The sequence below is a fragment of the Hesperophylax consimilis genome, chromosome 13, assembly GCF_061612785.1.
Source record: "Hesperophylax consimilis isolate HC1 chromosome 13, BYU_Hcon_1.0, whole genome shotgun sequence".
In the NCBI taxonomy this organism is placed as follows: Eukaryota; Metazoa; Arthropoda; class Insecta; order Trichoptera; family Limnephilidae; genus Hesperophylax; species Hesperophylax consimilis.
In genome coordinates, this window is record NC_142848.1 from 28,783,076 (window position 1) to 28,804,876 (window position 21,801).

General features: G+C 38.3%; 2 protein-coding genes across 3 annotated transcripts in view; one reads left to right on the forward strand and one right to left on the reverse strand.

Annotated features, from left to right (window-relative positions):
• LOC149418743 ((Lyso)-N-acylphosphatidylethanolamine lipase-like) overlaps positions 1-3,638 on the forward strand; it is a 36,832-nt gene extending 33,194 nt beyond the window's left edge. For both annotated transcript variants that reach the window (XM_089638641.1, XM_089638640.1), the window contains exon 7: positions 13-3,638. In XM_089638641.1, the coding sequence (XP_089494767.1) occupies positions 13-123 (111 nt within the window). In that variant the 3' untranslated portion in view covers positions 124-3,638. The remainder of the gene's footprint in view (positions 1-12) is intronic.
• A 1,102-nt stretch (positions 3,639-4,740) lies between these two features.
• dpa (disc proliferation abnormal) overlaps positions 4,741-21,801 on the reverse strand; it is a 33,390-nt gene continuing 16,329 nt past the window's right edge. Inside the window, exons 5-15 of the mRNA XM_089638973.1 lie at positions 21,433-21,667; positions 21,021-21,263; positions 19,237-19,465; positions 18,125-18,319; positions 16,352-16,528; positions 11,912-12,160; positions 9,956-10,076; positions 7,464-7,570; positions 6,225-6,359; positions 5,697-5,910; positions 4,741-5,445 (exon numbers count right to left, since the gene is read on the reverse strand). Of these exons, the coding sequence (XP_089495099.1) occupies positions 5,350-5,445; positions 5,697-5,910; positions 6,225-6,359; positions 7,464-7,570; positions 9,956-10,076; positions 11,912-12,160; positions 16,352-16,528; positions 18,125-18,319; positions 19,237-19,465; positions 21,021-21,263; positions 21,433-21,667 (2,001 nt within the window). The 3' untranslated portion in view covers positions 4,741-5,349. The remainder of the gene's footprint in view (positions 5,446-5,696; positions 5,911-6,224; positions 6,360-7,463; positions 7,571-9,955; positions 10,077-11,911; positions 12,161-16,351; positions 16,529-18,124; positions 18,320-19,236; positions 19,466-21,020; positions 21,264-21,432; positions 21,668-21,801) is intronic.

A 21,801-nucleotide genomic window follows, 5' to 3' on the forward strand; every position in this document is an offset into this window, starting at 1 on the left:
TTACTTCCACAGATAATCGAGGGTTCCGGCCACCATGTGAACCTCGACAGGCCGTTGAGCTTCAACAAATACGTGCTAGATGTTTGCAAGTATGAAGATGACAAAATAGCTAAATGTGCGTGAAATCTAAACCTAAACGAGACAGGATAGCAGCTATGGCAGTATGACTGTCCACGAAGAACAATATAATGTGATATGTCAAGAATCAAAACAAAGTTTTGGTTTTATAATTTTTGTATTGTAAGAGATACTTCTTTATTGCTTCCACTTTTATTATTAGTAAAAAAAATTATTTACATACTTTACGTTACAGATATAATGAAATACTGGAACAACGTATCAACTTGTGATTTTATGTAGGCCGAATCTAATAAATTAATATTATATTATCCACATAGTACATTATAGTTAAGCAAATCAATGCAATTTTTATAACTTTAGTATGTATAAGAAGCATTTTCATCAACTCGCCACAAATAATTAGGGGATAATACTTTGATATGGTTTTTTTTTTCAGTGATAAAATATCCAAAATGTGATATGACTTAGAATATTCATCCAATACAATTTTCTTTTAACCTAACATACGCGGCTGTCGCATGTGATCCATGAAGTTTCACTAAAATGTAGACAATTGTAAGTCCACTTCGTGCGACGTTACTGCGCGCCACTCCAGGCCGCCATGCAAAAAAGTAAAGTTCGAAAGTAAAGTAACCAGTTTACAGCGCAATCCATTGTTACACATTTCTGCACGACGCATTGTACCGTCGCTCTGAAGTGTACGTATGGGCCTATTGTGTCATAACGTGTTCTTTGATGGGTTAGGTTGTGTTGTAAAGGTTGAAGTAAGAATATCTATCTCAGTGGTGAATGATGGCTTCTTATTACTGGCATTAGATTTATGTTTAGTTTTTAATTTTGATGTTAGTAAGTGTCCCTTTTTGGATTAAGTCAATCACTAGGTCATAATAATAATCAAAAATATGCAACGTGTTTCTTGTATTCGTTATTGACTGCATCATATTGATTAATTCATTATAAGTAGGCGCATCTATAAATGAATTTGTTTTAACACGTTCCTTGCCGGTCTCTCATACTGTGAAAGATCGATAAATGCAATCTGATTTTTTTTTAAATTTATTGTACATGCTGTATTTGCATTAAGGCGATGCCATACGTAGTAATGCAAAATCATCGTGTGTTTGGTTTGAAAATTTGGTCGCCTAGAAATGTTTCAGATGCTTTAATTAAATACTGAGAGTAGAATACATCTCGACCTTTGAAATAATCGAGTATTTTTTGTATAAGTCTTTTTATAAGCCCAGAAAAAATAATGTATAAGGCCTATGAAAACTGCTTTAAAGTTCAAAATCTCCTACTTACAAACACATTTTCGGTTATAATTTTACTGTATAATGTGGCAAATTAAATTATTTATAAAATGATCGAAAAAAAATTAAATATTTATGCTTGAACATCCACAAAATAAAATAAAAGGCACTTTTTGGCCATGTTTTTTTCTTGAATAAATCAAAACAGGCGGATGGTGTTAAGCGGGAATTTAAACCTTATCGCCATTTACGTAAGGGTTGTTATTGATAGCGGCTCAATTTAAAATATTACACGACGTAGTGCATCGCCTTAAGTTCAAACTATGAAAAAAAATAATAAAAATAAGTCTACCAGCGGTCGACGATGGTATGTAAAAGAATTTTAATAATATATTATTAAACAATTAATCAAAATATCACATGGAGCCGGGTGGCCACAACCACTTACATACAGGGTGTTTGGGGGGTAAAGTGCGCTAACTTTGGGAGATGATTCTACTTGATAGTACAAGTAAAAAAGATAAATAACTTTTTTCGAAATTCCAACTTTTAGGGGTACTTTTCAGGTAAAATTGGTCTGCCGGCGGCCGGCATTATTATTTTGTGTGGTTGCTAAATCTACCGTCCCGCGTCATTCAATGTTGAATTTAAATGCAAAAAATGTGTGTGTACTTGCCGTGCGTCATGTCAATAACTTTTTATTTTATTCGCAAAGCAGATCTGATTTAATGTATCTAGCAGTATTTGTGACTTTAAAAACTTGATTGTTATAATTAAAACTTGTTAATGTAGTGTATTTATTAAGCCTTACTTATTCAGTGCGTGTTTTCTCCAAAGACTTACTTTTAACATTGTGTTTATTTAGTTGTAGACATACCTAACTGTTAAAATGGTGTTTCTTTTCTTGCGAAGTTAGTGCACTTCCCCGGACAACAGTATTTTACAACAAAGTCTGTGGGATCAACTGGAGAAGGGATCAACTGTAAGGGGAATCAATTTGACAGGAACGAATTGTCAGGGGATCGATGTGTAAGGGATCAACTGTCTGGGGAATCAATTGACGGGAACGAATTGCTGGGGATCATTGTGTAAGGGATCAACTGTCTGGGGATCAATTAACGGGAACGAATTATCGGGGAATCGATTGTAGATCATCAATAGTTGGTGGACCGCAGTGAACGAGTTAAAAGAAACTATCTGACGGTGTGCTTCATGTGGTGGTTATTGTATACGTACACCAGCAATGCGAAGGTTAAAATTATTGTATTATTGTAAGAGATAAATGATTATTATAATGTTGCATTCGAAATTTATTGTGATTTTAACGTGTGGTAGTTTTAACAGTCAAATTAATACACATATATTATACATGGTACGATTTGAGATTGTCACGGCCAAAAGTATTATAGTGATTTGTTTTTGGGGTATTATGCATTGTGTTGCGCTACCTCCTTCTTTAGCCAACGTTTCGGACAGCATTGCAGTGTCCGTCATCAGGGCAGATGTGTAATCTAAACTCTAAAGTTAACCTTACAAATGTAATACATATATTATAGTTCATAACTCTTGTGTTACTACCTACTTTACTAGTGTTTATTTTTATTTGAAATGATTATTATTTAATACACGGCCTCCGAGGTCGAGGGGTAAGGCTCTCATCTGGAGGTTGTATGTTTGAATCCTGGCGTGAGCTAGTAAATTTAATTTATTTTGTGTTATTTCACAATTAATTAATTTTATAAAATATGTAGGAACTGCAAAGTGAAATACATTTGCTTAATCTTTTCAAGCTCTTGTGCTCTGATAGATGGTTCATAAATATGCATTTACTGAGTTGGACAGTCTATAATTTTTTTTATACACAGGGTTTTCCAATAAGAGGTGTTATTTTGATATTCAATCGTAAAAGATCAATGGTTTCGTTGCTTGTGTAATAACGTAGCGCCGTCTTGTTGAAAGTAAACATTGTCCAGATCAATACCATCCAATTCCGGCCATAAAAAATCATTAATCATCTCTCGATAGCGCAATCCATTCACCGTAACTGCTACAGCCTCATTTTTGAAAAAGTAAGGTCCAATGACTCCGCCGGACCATAAACCGCACCAAACAGTCACACGTTGAGGGTAGAGAAGCTTTTCAACAATAACTCTTGGGTTTTCCGAGCCCCAGATGCGACAATTTTGCTTGTTGACGAAGCCACCGAGGTGGAAATGGGCCTCATCACTCAAGATGATTTGCATTTGATTCACTCAAGTGAATTTTAATAATTTCAATGCATTGTTGAAGCGTGTATCGTTCCATTTTTATTAACCTTTCCCTTACTGTGCTAAAAAAATACACGCGTTACGGTGCTGTGTAGTCAATACACATCTCAAAATAAGCGATTTAATGTCGGAAAAATATGAATATTCATAGCTAATCGATTAGGTTTATTATATTTTATATCAAAAGTGATAATAATTGTAATTAAATTGCTGAAAACATGAAAAAACCATCGGCAGATGCTAAAGAAACGTGCGAAGGGTCCACATCTAACGACAGTTCGCGGCCAACTGGCTTGGCTTGGCTAGCGGCCGGCGCGACTGGCGGCTGGCACAATCACAGCTGTGCGGTCGTAGGTATCGATGGTCTAAATCAAAATTACAACTGCAGAAGTGTGGATGTCTCATGTTCCCGCATAGCGAATTAAAGCGGGACATCAATAGCGTGTCATTTCCTCGCACACTCTTCGCGTATTTAGTATCACACGGTTGATTGTATTGGTGTATTTGTTCCCGATTTTTAAGAAAAAACTCTGATTTTTAATTGAATTTGAAAACTATGTAATATATTATTTTTTAATTCAGTGCATAAATGTATAACGGAGGAATACCTAAAATCTGAACCCAGAACATATTATATTTATAGAGTTATTAAAGTTATTAGAAGCAATGTGTAGTCAATACACACCACAGATGAGGAAAGGTTAATGGCGTAGTTTCTACTCGTCAAATGTCAAAAAATTACAGCTTCAAAAGTAACATCTACCGAAATAGCGGGCTATTTCAAAATAACACCTCTTATTGGAAAACCCTGAAGATCTACCTACCTCTTCAAAATAATGTGCTCCTGGTATATTTTCTACTAACTATAAAAATTTTTTTTTTAATACTACTTCCGCAATTTTGCTTCTGGTAAAAATGGTGAAACTACAACATGGTCATTTTTAGATTGTAATTTGACTCGAAATTTAAACTAATAAAACCCATATTTACATCAGTCTACCAAGTGTGAACTGCGTCCAGAATCGCTCTATTATATGATTATTGTCTTATGCGCAAATTGACCATAATTCATTAAGTACACTAAATGTATTTATTTAAATGTATACAATCAAAAAATTATATTTTTTAAACTGTTTCAATTGTTTTATTTTTAAAAATATACATATCCTCAAAGTAACAAAAGGCAAGTAAATTACATAACATGTAAATCATTTATCGTTGATCAAAGTTAAAACAATAATAGGTACTCTAAATGAAAATATAACAAACATGGAATGGTAATAATTTTCATTATTGTACATTGTACTAAACAAAACTAATAAAAAATAAATGAGCTTAATTATTTTTTACAGAACTTAGAAATTTATTCGTTATATTAAAATGTTGTTTGCTGATGCATTTGAATACAAAACTGGAAGGTTGTTTGCTTCCACTGTAAAATTTGGTAAAACTGACATAGCCGGTCTCGCAAGCGCAACCGTCACCTGGAGGTGAATTTATACAGAAAAAAAGGTATAATTTTCTCAACATGACCAAGAATGTCATTTTTAGTCTACAGCCCAGAACAATTTATCAGTTTGAATCAATTAATTTGTCTCAATTACATTTTTGATATTTTCTTGTTAGATTCCATGTATTTTCATTTGCAATGGATGTAGAATTGAGATTCTTTAAATTATTAACAGAATCTAACAAAAATTCACTGCCATCTCTTATGATGGATGGAGTAATTCAATATCGGAGAGATAAGTTTAACAGATTCTGATGTTTGTGCGTCCCATGACAACAATGAAGCCATCGTCTTGTAAGTCTTTCAATGAGTCTTCGAATTGTTCTCTGGTAATCAACTGAAAAAAAATGCATGTAACATTATTATAAATTGGACATTTTTTTTAAACAAAGACAGCAAGCAGTACATATCAGTATTTCATCAACTGTCAGAAACAACTTTTTAATATTCAGGTGCATTCAGAAAACAGTTATCAAATAGACCAATAAGAATGCAAAAAATAGCATTTTTCAAGAATACATTCTACAATAATCTTTTTTTTAAAATTTATATCAAAACAAATAGATTTAGGTAATAATTAGAACTCACAATCTGTGAGGCCTGGTTCAACTCCTGCAGTAGCTTGGTCTGAAGCATGGAAGGGGGCCGGGGCTGCTTGGCTAGGAGCATCTTCCTCAGAGCCCCCGTGATCTCTCCGCGCCTCTTCCGGGCCGCCGCGCTGAGCCCCGTGGTCAGGATGCCCACGTCGATCTTGCCCGAGATGGGGTCAGTGGCTGACTGCTTCAGGGCTTCTCTGTGCAGTCTGGTCATTGAAAGTTACATGTTTGTTAGAAAGAGTAAATACTGATTCAGGGCTTCTCTGTGCAGTCTGGTCATGGAAAGTTACATGTTTTTTAGAAAGAGTAAATACTGATTCAGGGCTTCTCTGTGCAGTCTGGTCATGGAAAGTTACATGTTTGTTAGATGAATGCTGTAATTAATACTGATTAGGGCTTCACTGTGCAGTCAGGGAATCTTTTGGTGGGCGGAGTATAACATCTCTTTGAACAGATCTCTTCTGAATCTCGCCGCGCTTGTCAATTGTATATTGGCAGATAATAACAGAATGTTTGTTACCTGGAGGCTTCATCAACATCCTTGGCGTCTACGGTGTCGGAGAAGCGTACTTTGGCATGGGCCTCCGCTAGACGAATGAGGGACTCCAGCTGACGGGGATACGCTGTTATCTGTCCACGACCGCTGCCCACACGTCTAAAAACACAAAATATATTACATTATACAGATTTTAAACATTTATTTTTGTGAAACTTATTCAAAACATAATCATTTTGTTGAGAAACCATATTTTTTTCATTCTATCCAGATTTCCGGGCTTTCTGTTTTGGATTTAGCCATGCCCATTTCAAAAATCATAACTCGAAATATTAATACGGAGACATACAAACCAGAATTCAATTATATTTCATCATTTATCCCATACTAATAGAAAATTAATAAAAAATTCTTCAAATTTATAAACGTGTGAATTATGTGTATGAATTAGTTATCAAAATTGCATTAACCTGTACTTATTTGGGGCAATAATATTATAGAAAACAGTTTAAAATTGCGTCTAAAATGATGTAACATGATCGCCAATCTTTATTTAGAATATTCCATTCAGAGAAACGTCATTGACGTTTGATGGTATTCGATAGAAGCAATCAAGCTATCTACCAAACATAGCGCTGATTGCGGAAAGTAAGAAAAAAAACAGCTTAATTCATAAAAATTACCTACCTAACCCAAATTTTGTGTAGCTATCGCTTAAGGACATGAACGGTGCTACCCAAACTTGGGTAGCTATCGCTAACTAGTGGCTAAGCAGGATATTTTCTCATAAAACAGAATCTTATGGAACATTAGTGTTTGAAATAAAAAAACTTCTTTGGCGAGGAGAGATATTAGTGTTTGAAATAAAAATAACTTCTTTGGCAAGGGTACATACGTATTGATGTTTGAATAAAAAGAACTTCTTTAGTGAGGAGAGACATATTGGTGTTTGAAATAAAAAGAACTTCTTTGGCGAGGAGACATATTAGTGTTTGAAATAAAAAAACTTCTTTGGCGAGGAGAGATATTAGTGTTTGAAATAAAAATAACTTCTTTGGCAAGGGTACATACGTATTGATGTTTGAATAAAAAGAGCTTCTTTAGTGAGGAGAGACATATTGGTGTTTGAAATAAAAAGAACTTCTTTGGCGAGGAGACATATTAGTGTTTGAAATAAAAAAAACTTCTTTGGCGAGGAGAGATATTAGTGTTTGAAATAAAAAAAATTTCTTTGGCAAGGAGACATATAAAAAGGGTTTCTACCTCATGTCAACATAGGCATTGATAAGTTTAAGTTGGGCTTCCTCGCTAAGCTTTGGGTGTATGTGTTCCTGGGCGAAGGCTATGTAATCTCTCATCACACTCATATCCTGAAACATAAAACACCAAAAAAATTTATTGGTTTCTTTTAACGACACAAAGAACATTAGATGTCAATTTACCGTTTGATATTTTAGTAAATCGAATGAGTGGGTAATTTTTTAACTTTTACGGAGTTATAAACATTGCATTAACGGACCTTAATACAGTAGAACCCCGTTAATTCGAACCCCGATAATTCGAAAAAACGCGTAATTTGAAATTTTCACCAACAAAATATCCACAGAAAATTTTTTTCATAGAAAATGGTTTTTTAATTCGAAATTCGTTAATTTGTAATTAGAAATTTATTTTTGTCCGCACACGAAAATTTGTTTGTGTAATTCGAAAAACTTCGATTTTTGCGAAAATAAATCATAAAATTTTGTAAATCTGAATCTAAAAGATAGCCATAACGGTAAAATGCCGACAAGTGTATTTTTACGTGGTTATACATCGCCCTAATTAGTATTATTATTTTGTAAATCGGAATCGATTACACTGGAATATCGTATTTTTTCCAATTTATTCCAAATATCCGAGTTCGAAGGACCGAGAAAATTCGTTTTACGCGGAAATATGCCGTAGTTTTATGAATTTACACCAAATTTCTGAATTTAAAGGGTCGACTGCAACGGAATTCGAACGCAAAATTTCAATTTACACGGAAATACGACATATTTTTTTGAATATTCTTCAAATATCTGAATTTAAAAGGCTGGCCGCGACGAAAATCTGCCGAGAAAATTCGATTTACGCAGAAATATATCGTGTTTTTACGAATTTATTATAAATATCTGAATTTAAAGGGTCGGCCGCGACGGAAATCGGCAGCCCGCGAAATGAATATCTGAATTTCAAAGATCCGGCGCAACGGAAATCGGCTCCGAAATTTCAATTTATGCGGAAAATATCGTATTTTTTACCAAATTTACTTCGAATATCTGAGTTAAAAGATCTGGCGCTACGGAAATCGGCCGCAAAGTTTCAAAATTTGACGTATTTTTACGAAATTTACTTCATACATCTGAATTTAAAGGACCGGCCGCGAAAATATGATTTACGCGGAAATGTGTGTTATTTTTATGAATTTGCTTAGAATAACTGAACTTCGTTTTAAATCGCTGCGAAAATTCGATTTAAACGGGAATAATTGGTATTAATACGAGTTTACTCCAAAGATACCACCCGAATGGCGGAGGAACTCGATTTTCGCCATTTTTTTTTTTTTTGTTCATAAAATTTCGAATTACGTGGGAATTTGTTAATTCTAAATTTGATTTTTGATGTCCGCTGGATTTCGAATTAACCAGGTTCTACTGTATAAGCTATCTAAATTCGGTCGGTTTTTAGAGATGGCCGTGCTTCCTGGACGGTCTGTCAAATTTGCTCACAATATGGAAAATTGTTATGAAATTGAAGACGAATTTCTGAAAGTATTATGCGCTGGTGGCAGACGTTACACTAGCCAGAGGCCTTCGTTTGTAGTGAAAATAGCATTCTGATCAAAGATATTAGAAGAACGAGATGTGCTATGCGCAGTTCGTACTGAGTGGAATTGTTTTGCCCAGTGTCGCCGGTTTTGTTCACCAATACTACTGCACAACTTCGCTTGCGCTAAGGTACCCGCACTAATACATAGAACAGATTTCTGTGCGTACACGTCCCGATACCGTTCAAAGTACCCTAATTAGGTAGTACTCCGGCTACGGTCCGGCGGCCAACATAGCATATCTCGTTTTTCTAATATCTTTGATTCTGATGAACTGCGCATAAATTATAATTTAAAAATATATTAATTTAATTTAAATTCTAAATATTTTTACAAATTTACTTTAAGGACGGGTTGTTTCGGAGAATTTGAAAAATTCATCAAATTTCAACGTTCATTTTTGGGTTCTGTGAAAGTCCAATTCAAGTTCTGTTATTATATCACTATAGGCTAATTGCTTGACAAAACTGAAATAAAACCAGAACTTGAAAAAATTACTCACAGAACTTGAAAATGAACGCTGAAATTTGATGAATTGTTCAAATTCTCCTAAACAACCCGTACTAAATGTCTGCATTTGAAGGGCCGAAAATCGGATTGAATAAATTGTATCTTTAAAAATTTACATTGAATACGTACCTGGATTTGAATGGGCAACGGCGTAACTTGACTTTTCAACGAGATGTAAGTATATATATTTTTTTCTACTTAAACTTTCCAACTACATGGGAATTCGTTAATTTGAAATTTTGTTTTCGATTTTTGTGGATTTTGAATTAAAGGGGTTCTACTCTGTATTGAGTTTGATGTAAGAAAATATTGATTGCCGATGAAAACATTCATTTCATAGAATTTAAAAAACAAATCTACTTTTATTGAGGACCATTAAAAACAGTATACTCACAATTAGCTCTTCGTCGTTACGCTCTGGTTTGTCCTTGTAGTAAAGGGAGACGAGATGGGTGGCCAGACGCTTGTCAAACAGCTCATCTTGGGGATCCAGCATCAAAAATATGAGGTCAAATCTGTAATGGAACATATTCATTGTAGGCTCCAAAAATATGAGTTCAAATCTGTAATGGAACATATTCATATTCAAGAATTTTGGATCGACTAGTTCTTGTAGGTGTATGGAAGGTAATTAGAATTAATAAATCAGGGCTGTCTATAATACCATTAACAATTTTAAAAATTTTACTACCTTTGGCTCTATCCTACTGACATTATTTTGGTTATGCTCGAAATTAACCATCTACGGGTCAAAAGCACATTGCATTGTCAGACTGTGGATGGTTTGAAAACTTAACAATCATGGAGAGCATTAATTTCAATGCTCCCGCTGGTTATCTCTGTCACCGACAGCACAGACTGTTTTATCTTCCTGGCTACAGAACAAACTTGCCAATGGTCTTGTCGGTGGGGAGAGCTTTCTCGTTAAATAGAATCACTTTTGATGTGACTTTGGATGACGTTTTGACGATTGATGTGACGTTTGATTTTGACTTTGGATGTTGGTATATTTAACATCAACGAATCAGAATTTAGACAATCAAGGTTTGTTTTGTTGCTGCAATCTACTTTTATATATTTACCCCCTTATTTGGATTTTGAATAACTGATAAAGAACTATTTTTTTTATGATAAACTAATGTTTATAAGACAAGGTTTTTATGCATAGCACAAAGGATAGCATATTTTTTCCAAAAAAAATTAATGATATTTAAAAAAAAAAAATAATAATATTTGACAAGTCAAAATATTTCACCAACAAATGTAGATATAATATATCTCGACCCATCTAGTGGAAAATTAAACACCAACAAAGCATTTCCTACAAAAATAAATTTAGTGGTTTACAGGTAAAATACAATAAGCAGTAATTGTCGATTGAAGTACTTGTACATATTGAATTATTTGGCAGGCTGGGAATAAGCCGAGGTAGCTCAGTGGTCCAGAGCACCTGACCGGACATCAGAAGGTGCGGGTTCAATTCCATTCGGCGGCATTTATTTTTAATCAGGAAATATTTTCAATTTGTATGGATATTTCAGCCGAGTAATTAACCCATTGGCCTCCGAATTGTTTTGTACCGAAGTTTTAAATCTGCAGTGGTGTACTAAATCTTACATAACTTTTAAACTAAACATACAAACGAAACAATTTTTTTAAATTTACTCGTTCATTGAATTAAGGTATGCAAAAAATATATGCAGTTTTTTAAAAAATAATAATAATATGATTAAACGAGGATATAAAAATATTTTTTTTCATAAAACCCATTTTTTTTTCTTTTTTTTATAATTGGATTAAGAAAAGTTTTACATTAATCATACTTATGACCATAATATATTTTATTTCAATTTGGGCTGATGTTAGCCGCCCACCACGCATTTTACGAACAAGCTTGTCAATTCCCGAACCACACGCTATTTAAAAAAAAATTCAATGACGCTGAAATATAACAAAATTTCAATCGTAAATATCAGGAAAAAACTGTACCAACGGAGTCCTGCCAATTACTACGAAATGAATGCTTAATTATCTACAGAGCGATTGGCATTTAAAATTTTAAACACAGATGTCAATAATGTATCCCTTTTTCGTTTTTAAGCCGACGACACCAGACCCGCCAGGATGGCGTCGTTTGAGGCCAATGGGTTAACGCTTATAATAATTTGATGAACAACTATTTACAATACATTAATGGTTTATCAGTCGTTTAAATTTTAAGATGCGTTAATTGGTAAAGCCCTTATTTTTTTCATTATGTATCTTTTAAAAACTAATTGAAAATTTATTTTGTAATGTTCTTAAAATGAATAAAGTGATTAATTAATTATTAAAATGATAAATTTCTCACCTAGACAACAGAGTGTGAGGTAACATGACATTGTCTACAATTGTCTTGTGCTTGTTCCACTGGCTCTCGGCGGGGTTGGCGGCGGCTAAGATAGAGGTGCGGGCGTTGAGCTGGCAGATGATGCCCGCCTTGGCGATGGACAGGGTCTGCTGCTCCATCACCTCGTGCAGCACACTGCGCGTCGAGTCGTTCATCTTGTCAAACTCGTCGATGCAGCAGATGCCGTTGTCGGCTAGCACCAGGGCTCCGCTGGAAAGGCAACCTACATTTTAAACCGTGGACACTATGGATAAAAATATAATGTGAATCCCAACTGCTACACGATAGTGGAGAGGGGAAGGAGATGGGGAAGGAGATGGGGAAGGTGGGGAAATACCTGACTCTTCAGATCTCATAACCTCAGGTACCATCGAAGCCAGAGTAAAGTTGGCCTCTCAGAAGCTGGGCGTACTGTACAGGGCCCGCAGATACTTTAATAGTACACAACTGCTGACTCTGTACAAATCGCAAGTGCGCCCTACTGTCGAATTTGGCAGCCATCTCTGGTCAGGAGCCCCTAAATACCTGAAAAAAACCCTTGACTCTGTGCAAAAACGGGCGGTCCGTTTGATAGATTCCCCAATCTTAACAAACGGACTGCAATCTTTAGAGCACAGGGGTCAGGTAGGTATGCTGTCCTTGTTCTATCGGTATTACAATGGAAGATGCTCTGAGGAACTAGCGTCATTGATCCCTTCGGCACCGGTGCGTAGTCGGGATACACGCCAAATGCGCGCCCAACATTTGTACACGGTTGACATTTGTCACATGAGAACGGGTCGCTTCTACGATTCGTTCTTAAGTTCAACAGCTCGGCTGTGAAACGAACTGCCGGCCTCTGTGTTTCCTCCCTCCTACAACATGGGACTCTTCAAGACCCATGTTCACTCCTTCCTCTCCACAAAAAGACCCTCCACACAGCATCCCCAAAGATGACATAGGCCCTGAGGGAAATTATTTTCTTCAGGGCCTCCTGTGTGGAGTTAATAAAAAAAAATTAAAAAAAACCAAACATGGCTAAAGCCATTTCAAGCATCGTTTCGCTTCTGAATGGTGGTCTTAGACCAGAGCGTGCCGCAAATATACTATTTATTAGTTTAAATGAATAAATTTTGAAATAACACAAATTAATTTTTATTTTTTGGAATAACTTATTGAGTAAAACCTAAAATTGTAATATTTAATTATTGAAGACAATATAAGCGATTCCTAAACCAAAATCTGAAACGGAAAAATCAGAAAAGGATACGGTCACATCTAGGACTTGAACCCAGGACCCGAAGATGTGACCGTATCCTTTTCTGATTATTCTGTTTCAGATTTTCGTTTAGGAATCGCTTATATTGTCTTCAATAATTAAATATTATAAATTAATTTCATAGTAACATTTTCCTGTTATAGTGACGGTAGTGGGAGTTTTTTCAAACTCCGTATCTCAACGCTGCGCAACTAGGTGGCGACATAGTTCCCCTGTCTTTAGACTGTACAGTTGTAAGGTGTCACATAAAAAAATGTATTTTGTCAGGTTATTTGTAATCCGGGAACGTTTGTTGTAAACACAGACATATGAATATATAGACTAGAAATTAAAGGTGAGGGGTAAAATCAACTGTTGAAGAACGAAGGGGGTAAAGCTGACTGTGATTCGTCAATAAATCAATCTGACAGTATATAGGCATCTCGCATTATAATATCACCATTTAGTTCTTAAAAGTAAAATCTGCTTTTGAATGAATAGACATTTTTACATGGGAGCGCAAATTACTCGCCACGTTATGAACAAATTTGCGTCCAAATTTAAAGTCCAAATTCGGCAAAAAAAAATTTCTTCTATTTTCAGAGTCGAATATTTTGTTTACGTATTTAGTTAAGACACTTTTATAAGTGTTCATAATTTACTTCCCAGTAACAACGATGCGCACACTTGAGAATCGCTACATTCGACCAATGTTGGCTCGATGTGATAGTATGTGATAGTATCATCAATAGGTCAAAATTCGAACACGACCTGCAGATCAGCAAAAAGCTGGCTGCCTGCCCGCATGGCAGCAGAGCATTCTGGTCGCTTGCGGGCTCAATAGGTCGAAATTTTTGCAAACCCAGTTTGCCACCTCTTACCAGACCTGACGGCTCACTAGCAAACACCGCCACCGAAAAGGCAAACCTTTTAGGGAAAATGTTTGCGGAAAACTCGACCCTCGACGACGGGGGTGCTGTTCCGCCGTCGGTTCCTCACTGCGGCTTCTATATGAAAAATCTGAGGATCCGGCATCGGGATGTACTCCACGTCATACGGGGGCTCGATGTTAACAAAGCTAGTGGACCTGATGGAATACCTGCCCTGGTATTGCAGAGGTGTGCTGCGGAAATAGTTCCAGTTTTGACAAAGCTCTTCAAAATGTCCCTGAAGTGTGGCACTGTGCCCTCTGGTTGGAAAAAAGCGGTAATTCACCCTATTCCCAAGAAAGGTGACCGCTCCAACCCGGCCAACTACCGCCCCATAGCGATCACATCAGTTCTGTCCAAAGTGATGGAACGTGTGATCAACGACAAACTGCTCACATACCTCGAGAAGAACAAAATTATCAACGACCGTCAATACGGATTCCGGCGGAACCGCTCGTGCGGTGATCTTCTCGCGTATGTGACGCATGTTTGGGGGCGGTGCCTGGAACGTCACGGTGAGACCCAAACGGTCGCACTATACATATCCAAGGCCTTTGACCGGGTCTGGCACCGAGGACTTGTCAACAAATTGCATTCTTACGGACTTCCCGCATCCCTGTGTACGTGGATTGCTGACTTTTTAAGGGATAGGTCGATTCAGGCGGTTGCTGACGGTTTCACCTCTTCCTCGCACTCCATAAATGCTGGCGTCCCACAGGGATCGGTTCTGTCTCCAACTTTGTTTTTGTTGCACATCAATGACCTTTTGACATGTGCACCGATTCATTGTTACGCGGATGACAGTACAGTTCATGATAGCTTTTTGTTTGACAAGCCCCCAAAGGGCACACAAACTCCAACGGCTCGGAGGGCTTTGAAGCAGAGAATGGACGGTTATCTCGAGAGTATTTCCTCCTGGGGTAAAAATAATCTCGTCGAATTTAATGTTTCAAAGACCCAATCCTGTCTGATTACGTCTAAAAGGGATCCAAATGATAATCTAGTCTCCTTCAACGGAAGCAATCTTCCGAACAGGCCTTCCATTGATATGCTTGGTGTAACTATAAGTGACCAGCTCAGGTACGGGGGCTCCATCGAAGCTAGAGTAAAGTTGGCCTCTCAGAAGCTGGGCGTACTGTACAGGGCCCGCAGATACTTTAATAGTACACAACTGCTCACCCTGTACAAATCGCAAGTGCGCCCTACTATCGAATTTGGCAGCCATCTCTGGTCTGGAGCCCCAAAATACCTGAAAAAAACCCTTGACTCTGTGCAGAAACGGGCGGTCCGTTTGATAGATTCCCCAATCTTAACAAACGGACTGCAATCTTTAGAGCACAGGCGTCAGGTAGGTATGCTGTCCTTGTTCTATCGGTATTACAATGGAAGATGCTCTGAGGAACTAGCGTCATTGATCCCTTCGGCACCGGTGCGTAGTCGGGATACACGCCTAACGCGCGCCCAACATTTGTACACAGTTGACACTTGTCACATGAGAACGGGTCGCTTCTACGATTCGTTCTTAAGTTCAACAGCTCGGCTGTGGAACGAACTGCCGGCCTCTGTGTTTCCTCCCTCCTACAACATGGGACTCTTCAAGACCCATGTTCACTCCTTCCTCTCCACAAAAAGACCCTCCACACAGCATCCCCAAAGATGACATAGGCCCTGAGGGAAATTATTTTCTTCAGGGCCTCCTGTGTGGAGTAAATATAAAAAAAAAAAAAAAAAAAAAAGTATATGTTTCTACAACTGATTCATATTATACGACGTGAATAAGCTTAAAATGATGCTTACATATGGAATGTAATACGACAATTGGGTTTATTCTCTTTTTCACATCTATTTTTACAAGTTTTCATATCACAAGCCACTATTTTGCCGTGTTATTTCATAAAATGCCTCGACATTCCTGTTTGAACAGGAATGATGACGTAACATTCTCAAGATTCACGGGAAGCCATACGCGAGCCCAGCCGGCTCCAATGGAACCGGTATGGGGAGTGGGGAATAATACGCTTTTAATCACTTAGGGCAGGTCTACTAATATTCATATGTCTATGGTTGTAAAGAAAAAAGTCTAAGGTCTCGGGAATCGCGTTGTTAACCTCATCAGTTTCTCTGGGGAACTAATGGAACGGGAATTCGTTGACCACATGACTACTGTTACTTATGTTTGCAGTATCAGGGAAATGAATGGAATGGGAATTCGTTGACAAGACTACAGTAACTTACGTTTGCAGTACCAGCTGTCTTGTATCAGGATCCCTCGTGATGTAGGCTGTGAGCCCCGAGGCTGAAGAGCCACGACCCGAGGCCAGCTGGGCGCGCCCCAGTAGCGAGTGGGCCCAACGCAGCAGCTGGGATTTGCTGGTGCCGGGCTCTCCGCACAGCAAGATGTTTACCTCAGATCTGTAGGAAAATAAATAGTGGTTAGAAACAATCAAAGTTAAGATTTGGCGGAAGGGCATAAGTGAAAAAAGTTGACAGGTCCAAAAAATTTCTTCCATCACATAGGAGGAGCGCTTTTTCAAAACTCAACATTATTCGATGTCAAATTTTTCTGGGAACCCATAGACATATGAATATTAGTAGACCTGCCCTAAGTGATTAAAAGCGTATTATCCCCACTCCCCATACCGGTTCCATTGGAGCCGGCTGTGCTCGCGTATGGCCTCAAGTGAAATTTGAAAACGTGACGTCATCATTCTTGTGCGAACTATGGTCGAGGCATCATCGGTTCATTTTACGAAATAACACGGCAAAATGTTGACTTGTGATATGAAAACTTGTAAAAATAGATGTGAAAAAGAGAATAAACCCAATTGTCGTATTACATTCCATATGTAAGCATCATTTTAAGCTTATTCACGTCGTATAATATGAATCAGTTGTAGAAACATATATTATCACATCGAGCCAACATTGGTCGAATGTAGCGATTCTCAAGTGTGCGCATCGTTGTTACTGGGAAGTAAATTATGAACACTTATAAAAGTGTCTTAACTAAATACTTAAACGAAATATTCGACTCTGAAAATAGAACCGAATTTTTTTGCCGAATTTGGACTTCGCAAATTTGTTCATAACGTGGCGAGTAATTTGCGCTCCCATGTAAAAATGTCTATTCATTCAAAAGCAGATTTTACTTTTAAGAAGTAAATGGTGATATTATAATGCGAGATGCCTATTTACTGTCAGATTGATTTATTGACGAATCACAGTCAGCCTTACTCCCTTCGTTCTTCAACAGTTGATTTTACCCCTCGCCATTATCTTCTCGTCTATTAATTCCTATGTCTGTGTGGGACCCTTATATTTTCAATTGCTTTGTGTCTAAGCCAGTCGCCCCATGGGTTGGTAAGCAATCGACATAAACCAAATGCTGTAAGACCCTGCGCAGAAAAGTTCAACACTGAACTGCGCTGCAGACCTTTATCTTACAATGGCGAATTTAATTTTCTGCACATTGGGTTTATGTCGATTGCTTACCGACCCATGGGAAGATGGGTTATGTCAGTAAATGTAATAAGGGGCCGTTCAAGTATTACGTAAGCAGATTTATTACAATTATTTACCCCCTCTTCCCCCTTGTCACCAAAAGTAAGCAAAGCTCTTACCCCCCCCTCCCATGCTTACGTAAAAATTGGTACCTATATGCATTTTTCTGTTAATGTATTCTGTTTTTTTATTGATTCATAAGCAGCACTTATAAAATAGACTTAGGATAGAGGACTTTAATGCACATAATATTCATTTAAACAAACTTTATTGACACAGTGGGAACCCCCGAATATGTATTCGGTTTTCAAACATAGACTATGTGTGGGTTGCCAATGTGTAAAAAAAAAATAACTACTGCTGAGCAATGCTGACGTAATCACTATCTCGACCCCCCCACCCCCCATGTCATCAAAAATAAGCAAAGCAAAGACCCCCTGCCCCCCTATAGTGCTTACATAATACTTGAACGGCCCCTAAGACTGATATTATTGTTAAAAATCTGACCTGAAATGTGTCCGGCCCGAAGTGTGGAAGTGCTTCTTGGTGCCGCCCAGCAGCTGCAGCAGCACACCCTTCTTGACGTCGAGGTTCTCATAGACGGAAGGCGCGATGGCGCGCGCCAGGCGGTCGTACACATCCGGCTTCTGGGACAGCAGCTTCAGTAGCTCCACACGCTCTGGAGGGAAGCGGTGCTGCTTGCTGGAAAATATAAAATAGTTATTTTGTTATACATTATTCGTACCGACTAATCTAATTGAGCATGGGACCATTGTAAGATTCTCTGGCAGCAAAGACATGAAATGCCAGATGGCAGGACACCAAAAACATGACCACTTGGGTGCCCCAGTGAAATAGGTGGACAGACTGCGTGGAAAGTGATTGGAGTAGGACGGGAAGGACTGAGGACTGGAGATGTGGCACCGCAGTCAGAGCGTTTGTGGAAGAGGTCAAATCCCACCCTGGGATATAGCTCCGTAACGATGATTGGCACAGAGACAGTATTCATAACTCCCATAAGCATAAGACCACGAGCCTATTTCAACTCTTTTATTATTTATCAAAAACATTTATGTATATGAATTCATAAAGCAGAATTATATGAATATAAAAAGTGGGTATCAACTATACTAGTAGCAACAGAGCTTGCCTTTTAAAGGCAGCTTCATTGATGCTAAATTTCAAAAACATATTTTGACTTCCTTGACCTAACATCAGACTTGATGTTAAAAATATACAAAACATATGTGCGACCTCTCCTGCAATACGCTTTCTGTTGGGAAGTGAGTTAGCTAGCTTCACAGATGCACTCATAGAGGGCAGTGCAAAGAGCTTGCTTGAAAGTCCGCAAGATGGCAGCTAGCAGTCAGTAGTCACTAGGGCCAGTTAGGCTGCTTCCAGACAAACATGGTGTTTGCAGATCTCATTTAGCCAGCTCCTAGTTAGGTCGACCATCGAAGTCACTCTTGTAATACGCCAAGTATTGAATAAATCCCTGATTTAATATAAAGAACTTGATGGAGACTAAAGAACCTCATTGATGGTTCATTCCGATAGAGCTACGGGTAGTAGCCATACTCTCTAAGGTAGTTACTCCCTAATCTTTAGATTTAACTCACCCTTCCTCCTGTTCGTAGAGCCGCTTGCTGTCCACCTTACGGAAGTGCAGCACGTCAATGTGCGTGCGGTAGACGGCCTTGACGCTGGCCTGACGCGGGTTGGCCTGCAGCGGCGCAGCGCGGTACACGCCTGTCACAGTGACGCGGTCTCCAGCCTGCACGCAGTCCACCAGGTCATTGTGCGCAAACAGCACCACAGTGTGGGGTGTCTGGCCCGCCGGCATGTCATCTGGAAAAATATCACATCCATTTATTTTATGCTGTTGAGCAGAATCAATAGTTAATACTCACGTTTTATATTTATGTAATTTTGGTTGGTAAATTTATTTAAAAATATTTTTAAATTAACAATTTTGTAATGTCAATTTGTCCCAATACTTCTTTGTCCAACAGACTTGAGCTTCCTCTTCGGTGGCCGGATATCTACAATCCTTGCTACGTGTCCTGCCAAGTCGAGCTGTCTCTAACTAAATAACCAACCACCACGCTATTTCGTTTAGGCAGAGAAGACAGACCGCCAAACAACTCGGTCTTGGCACACACTCCTTGCCTCATTCACATTCATACATCGTCTTATTTATTTATTTATTTATTTAACGCCCAGAGGGCTTTTACATGGTTGGTAGTATAATTTTAATTTGACAAATACTTTCAAACATAAAAAATAAGAATAAAATTACATTTGATAAAAGCTATGCAACAAGTCATACAAACACAAGAAACAAAAACAGAAAATTACAGCTATTTGTTGGTTTACATGATGTGTTTAGGGGTATTGTTGAAATAAATGTTTTAAATGATCCACAAAACTTGCCAAGTTGGTATTGAATATGTCAACATCACCCAAGTAATGATTTCCCATGGTGTGAAGTCGTTGTATCGGAGAGTGGGCAATGTAGTTACGCTTATGTGTGCTGTCTTATACATACTCTTCTATTATTTTGACTCTTGATATGGTCCGCCTCAAGTATCTGATTCACTTTATCTTGCCATGTCTTCCTCGGGCATCTCCGACTTACCATTCACATTTGCATCATATAATTCTCCTTACGCTCCTTTCTTTGTTCATTTGCTCTACATTCCCAAACCATCTAAGCGACCCTTTCTTTATCTAACTCATTACGCTTAATTCAGCCTTGCATTCTTTGCAGATCTTCACATTTCTCACACGATTATACATGGTTTTACCACACACACGCCTCAGGGATCTCATTTCAACAGCATTCAATCTACTTTCATCCTTTCTTTGCCAGTTCCATGCCTCACTTCCATACATCAAGGTAGGTACCAGCACTCCATTGTGGACTGCTAACTTCGCTTCTTTGGACAATTTTTTGTTAGCGCCAACTGCATTCAGTCCTCCATTAATGGAGTTACCTGCATTTACCCTTCTTTCAATATCTCTGTCAGCCTTCCCATCTCTCTAGAACATACTTCCTAAATACACAAACTCATCCACCTGCTCCAAGTATTCCTCATTCACAGCTATATTTCTCACACAATCATACATGGTTTTACCACAAATATGCCTAAGGGATCTCATTCAGTCTGTCGCAGTTTCATAAATATTGTAATTAAACATTAATGCAACAATATTGTTCTTCAAAAATTGAAATGTAATTGACGGAGTTACTACTAGGAAGGAGGAACTCCAGAGGCTGTGTGAGGGGAAGCCCAAGTAACCAAGAGACGCCTGGAGCCACCTTGTCAAGGCGATGGGCCCCCGACCCGAACAGGACAAGAGGAAGAAAATATGAGAATACATAAATACACATCTTGCTTACCCGGAGACTCCTGCAGCTTGATCATCTGCTTGTCGGTGAACTGCGAGCGGTTGTGAATAAGCGTGAAGCAGTGGTTGGTGTTGCAGTTGGTGCAGAGCGTGGGCTCGCCGATGCGGCCGCGGTCAATCTCCACCGACGTGCTGAAGGAGCACACCATGCAGCGGAAGAAGGCCTCGCGCATCTCCGGCATGATGTTGGACGTGCGGATCACCATACCGCAAATGGTGATCAGCTGGTCGATGTCTGGAATTTTCAACATGCAAGTTGGTAACTCTCCTTTACGAGTAAATCCGTCCGTCTACGAACTTTTCAAATTCAGATAAGCTATCAGTAACAAGTAGGTAGGTCATATATTATAATAACTACTAATAATATATTGAATAAAGGGGCCTTGTTATCTTGTTAATGTTACCTTCAGGATTAAGAGATCTCATATTCTTGGTCTTCTCGGCGTTGAAAGGGCGCACTTGGATCTGGTGGTCCAGCACGGCGGCCGGGTACTTCTCAAAGAACATCTCGTTGATGGCCATGTCGAAGGTGGGGATCACCTCCTGAGGGTAGCAGACCAACTGGCGGTACAGCGCTGCGTCGAATGTCTGCAGGTGGGTGCAGTTCACGTTGAGGAATGGCTCCTCCAGTGAAAGGATCTGGGACAAAATAGAAAAGAAATTTAAAAAATTTGTTCATTTAATTAGTTTTTGGACTATGCAATAATACAGTTACTGTGGAACTATAAGGTCTAACCTATAACTCTCACACATCCCTTCTTCAAACATTAATA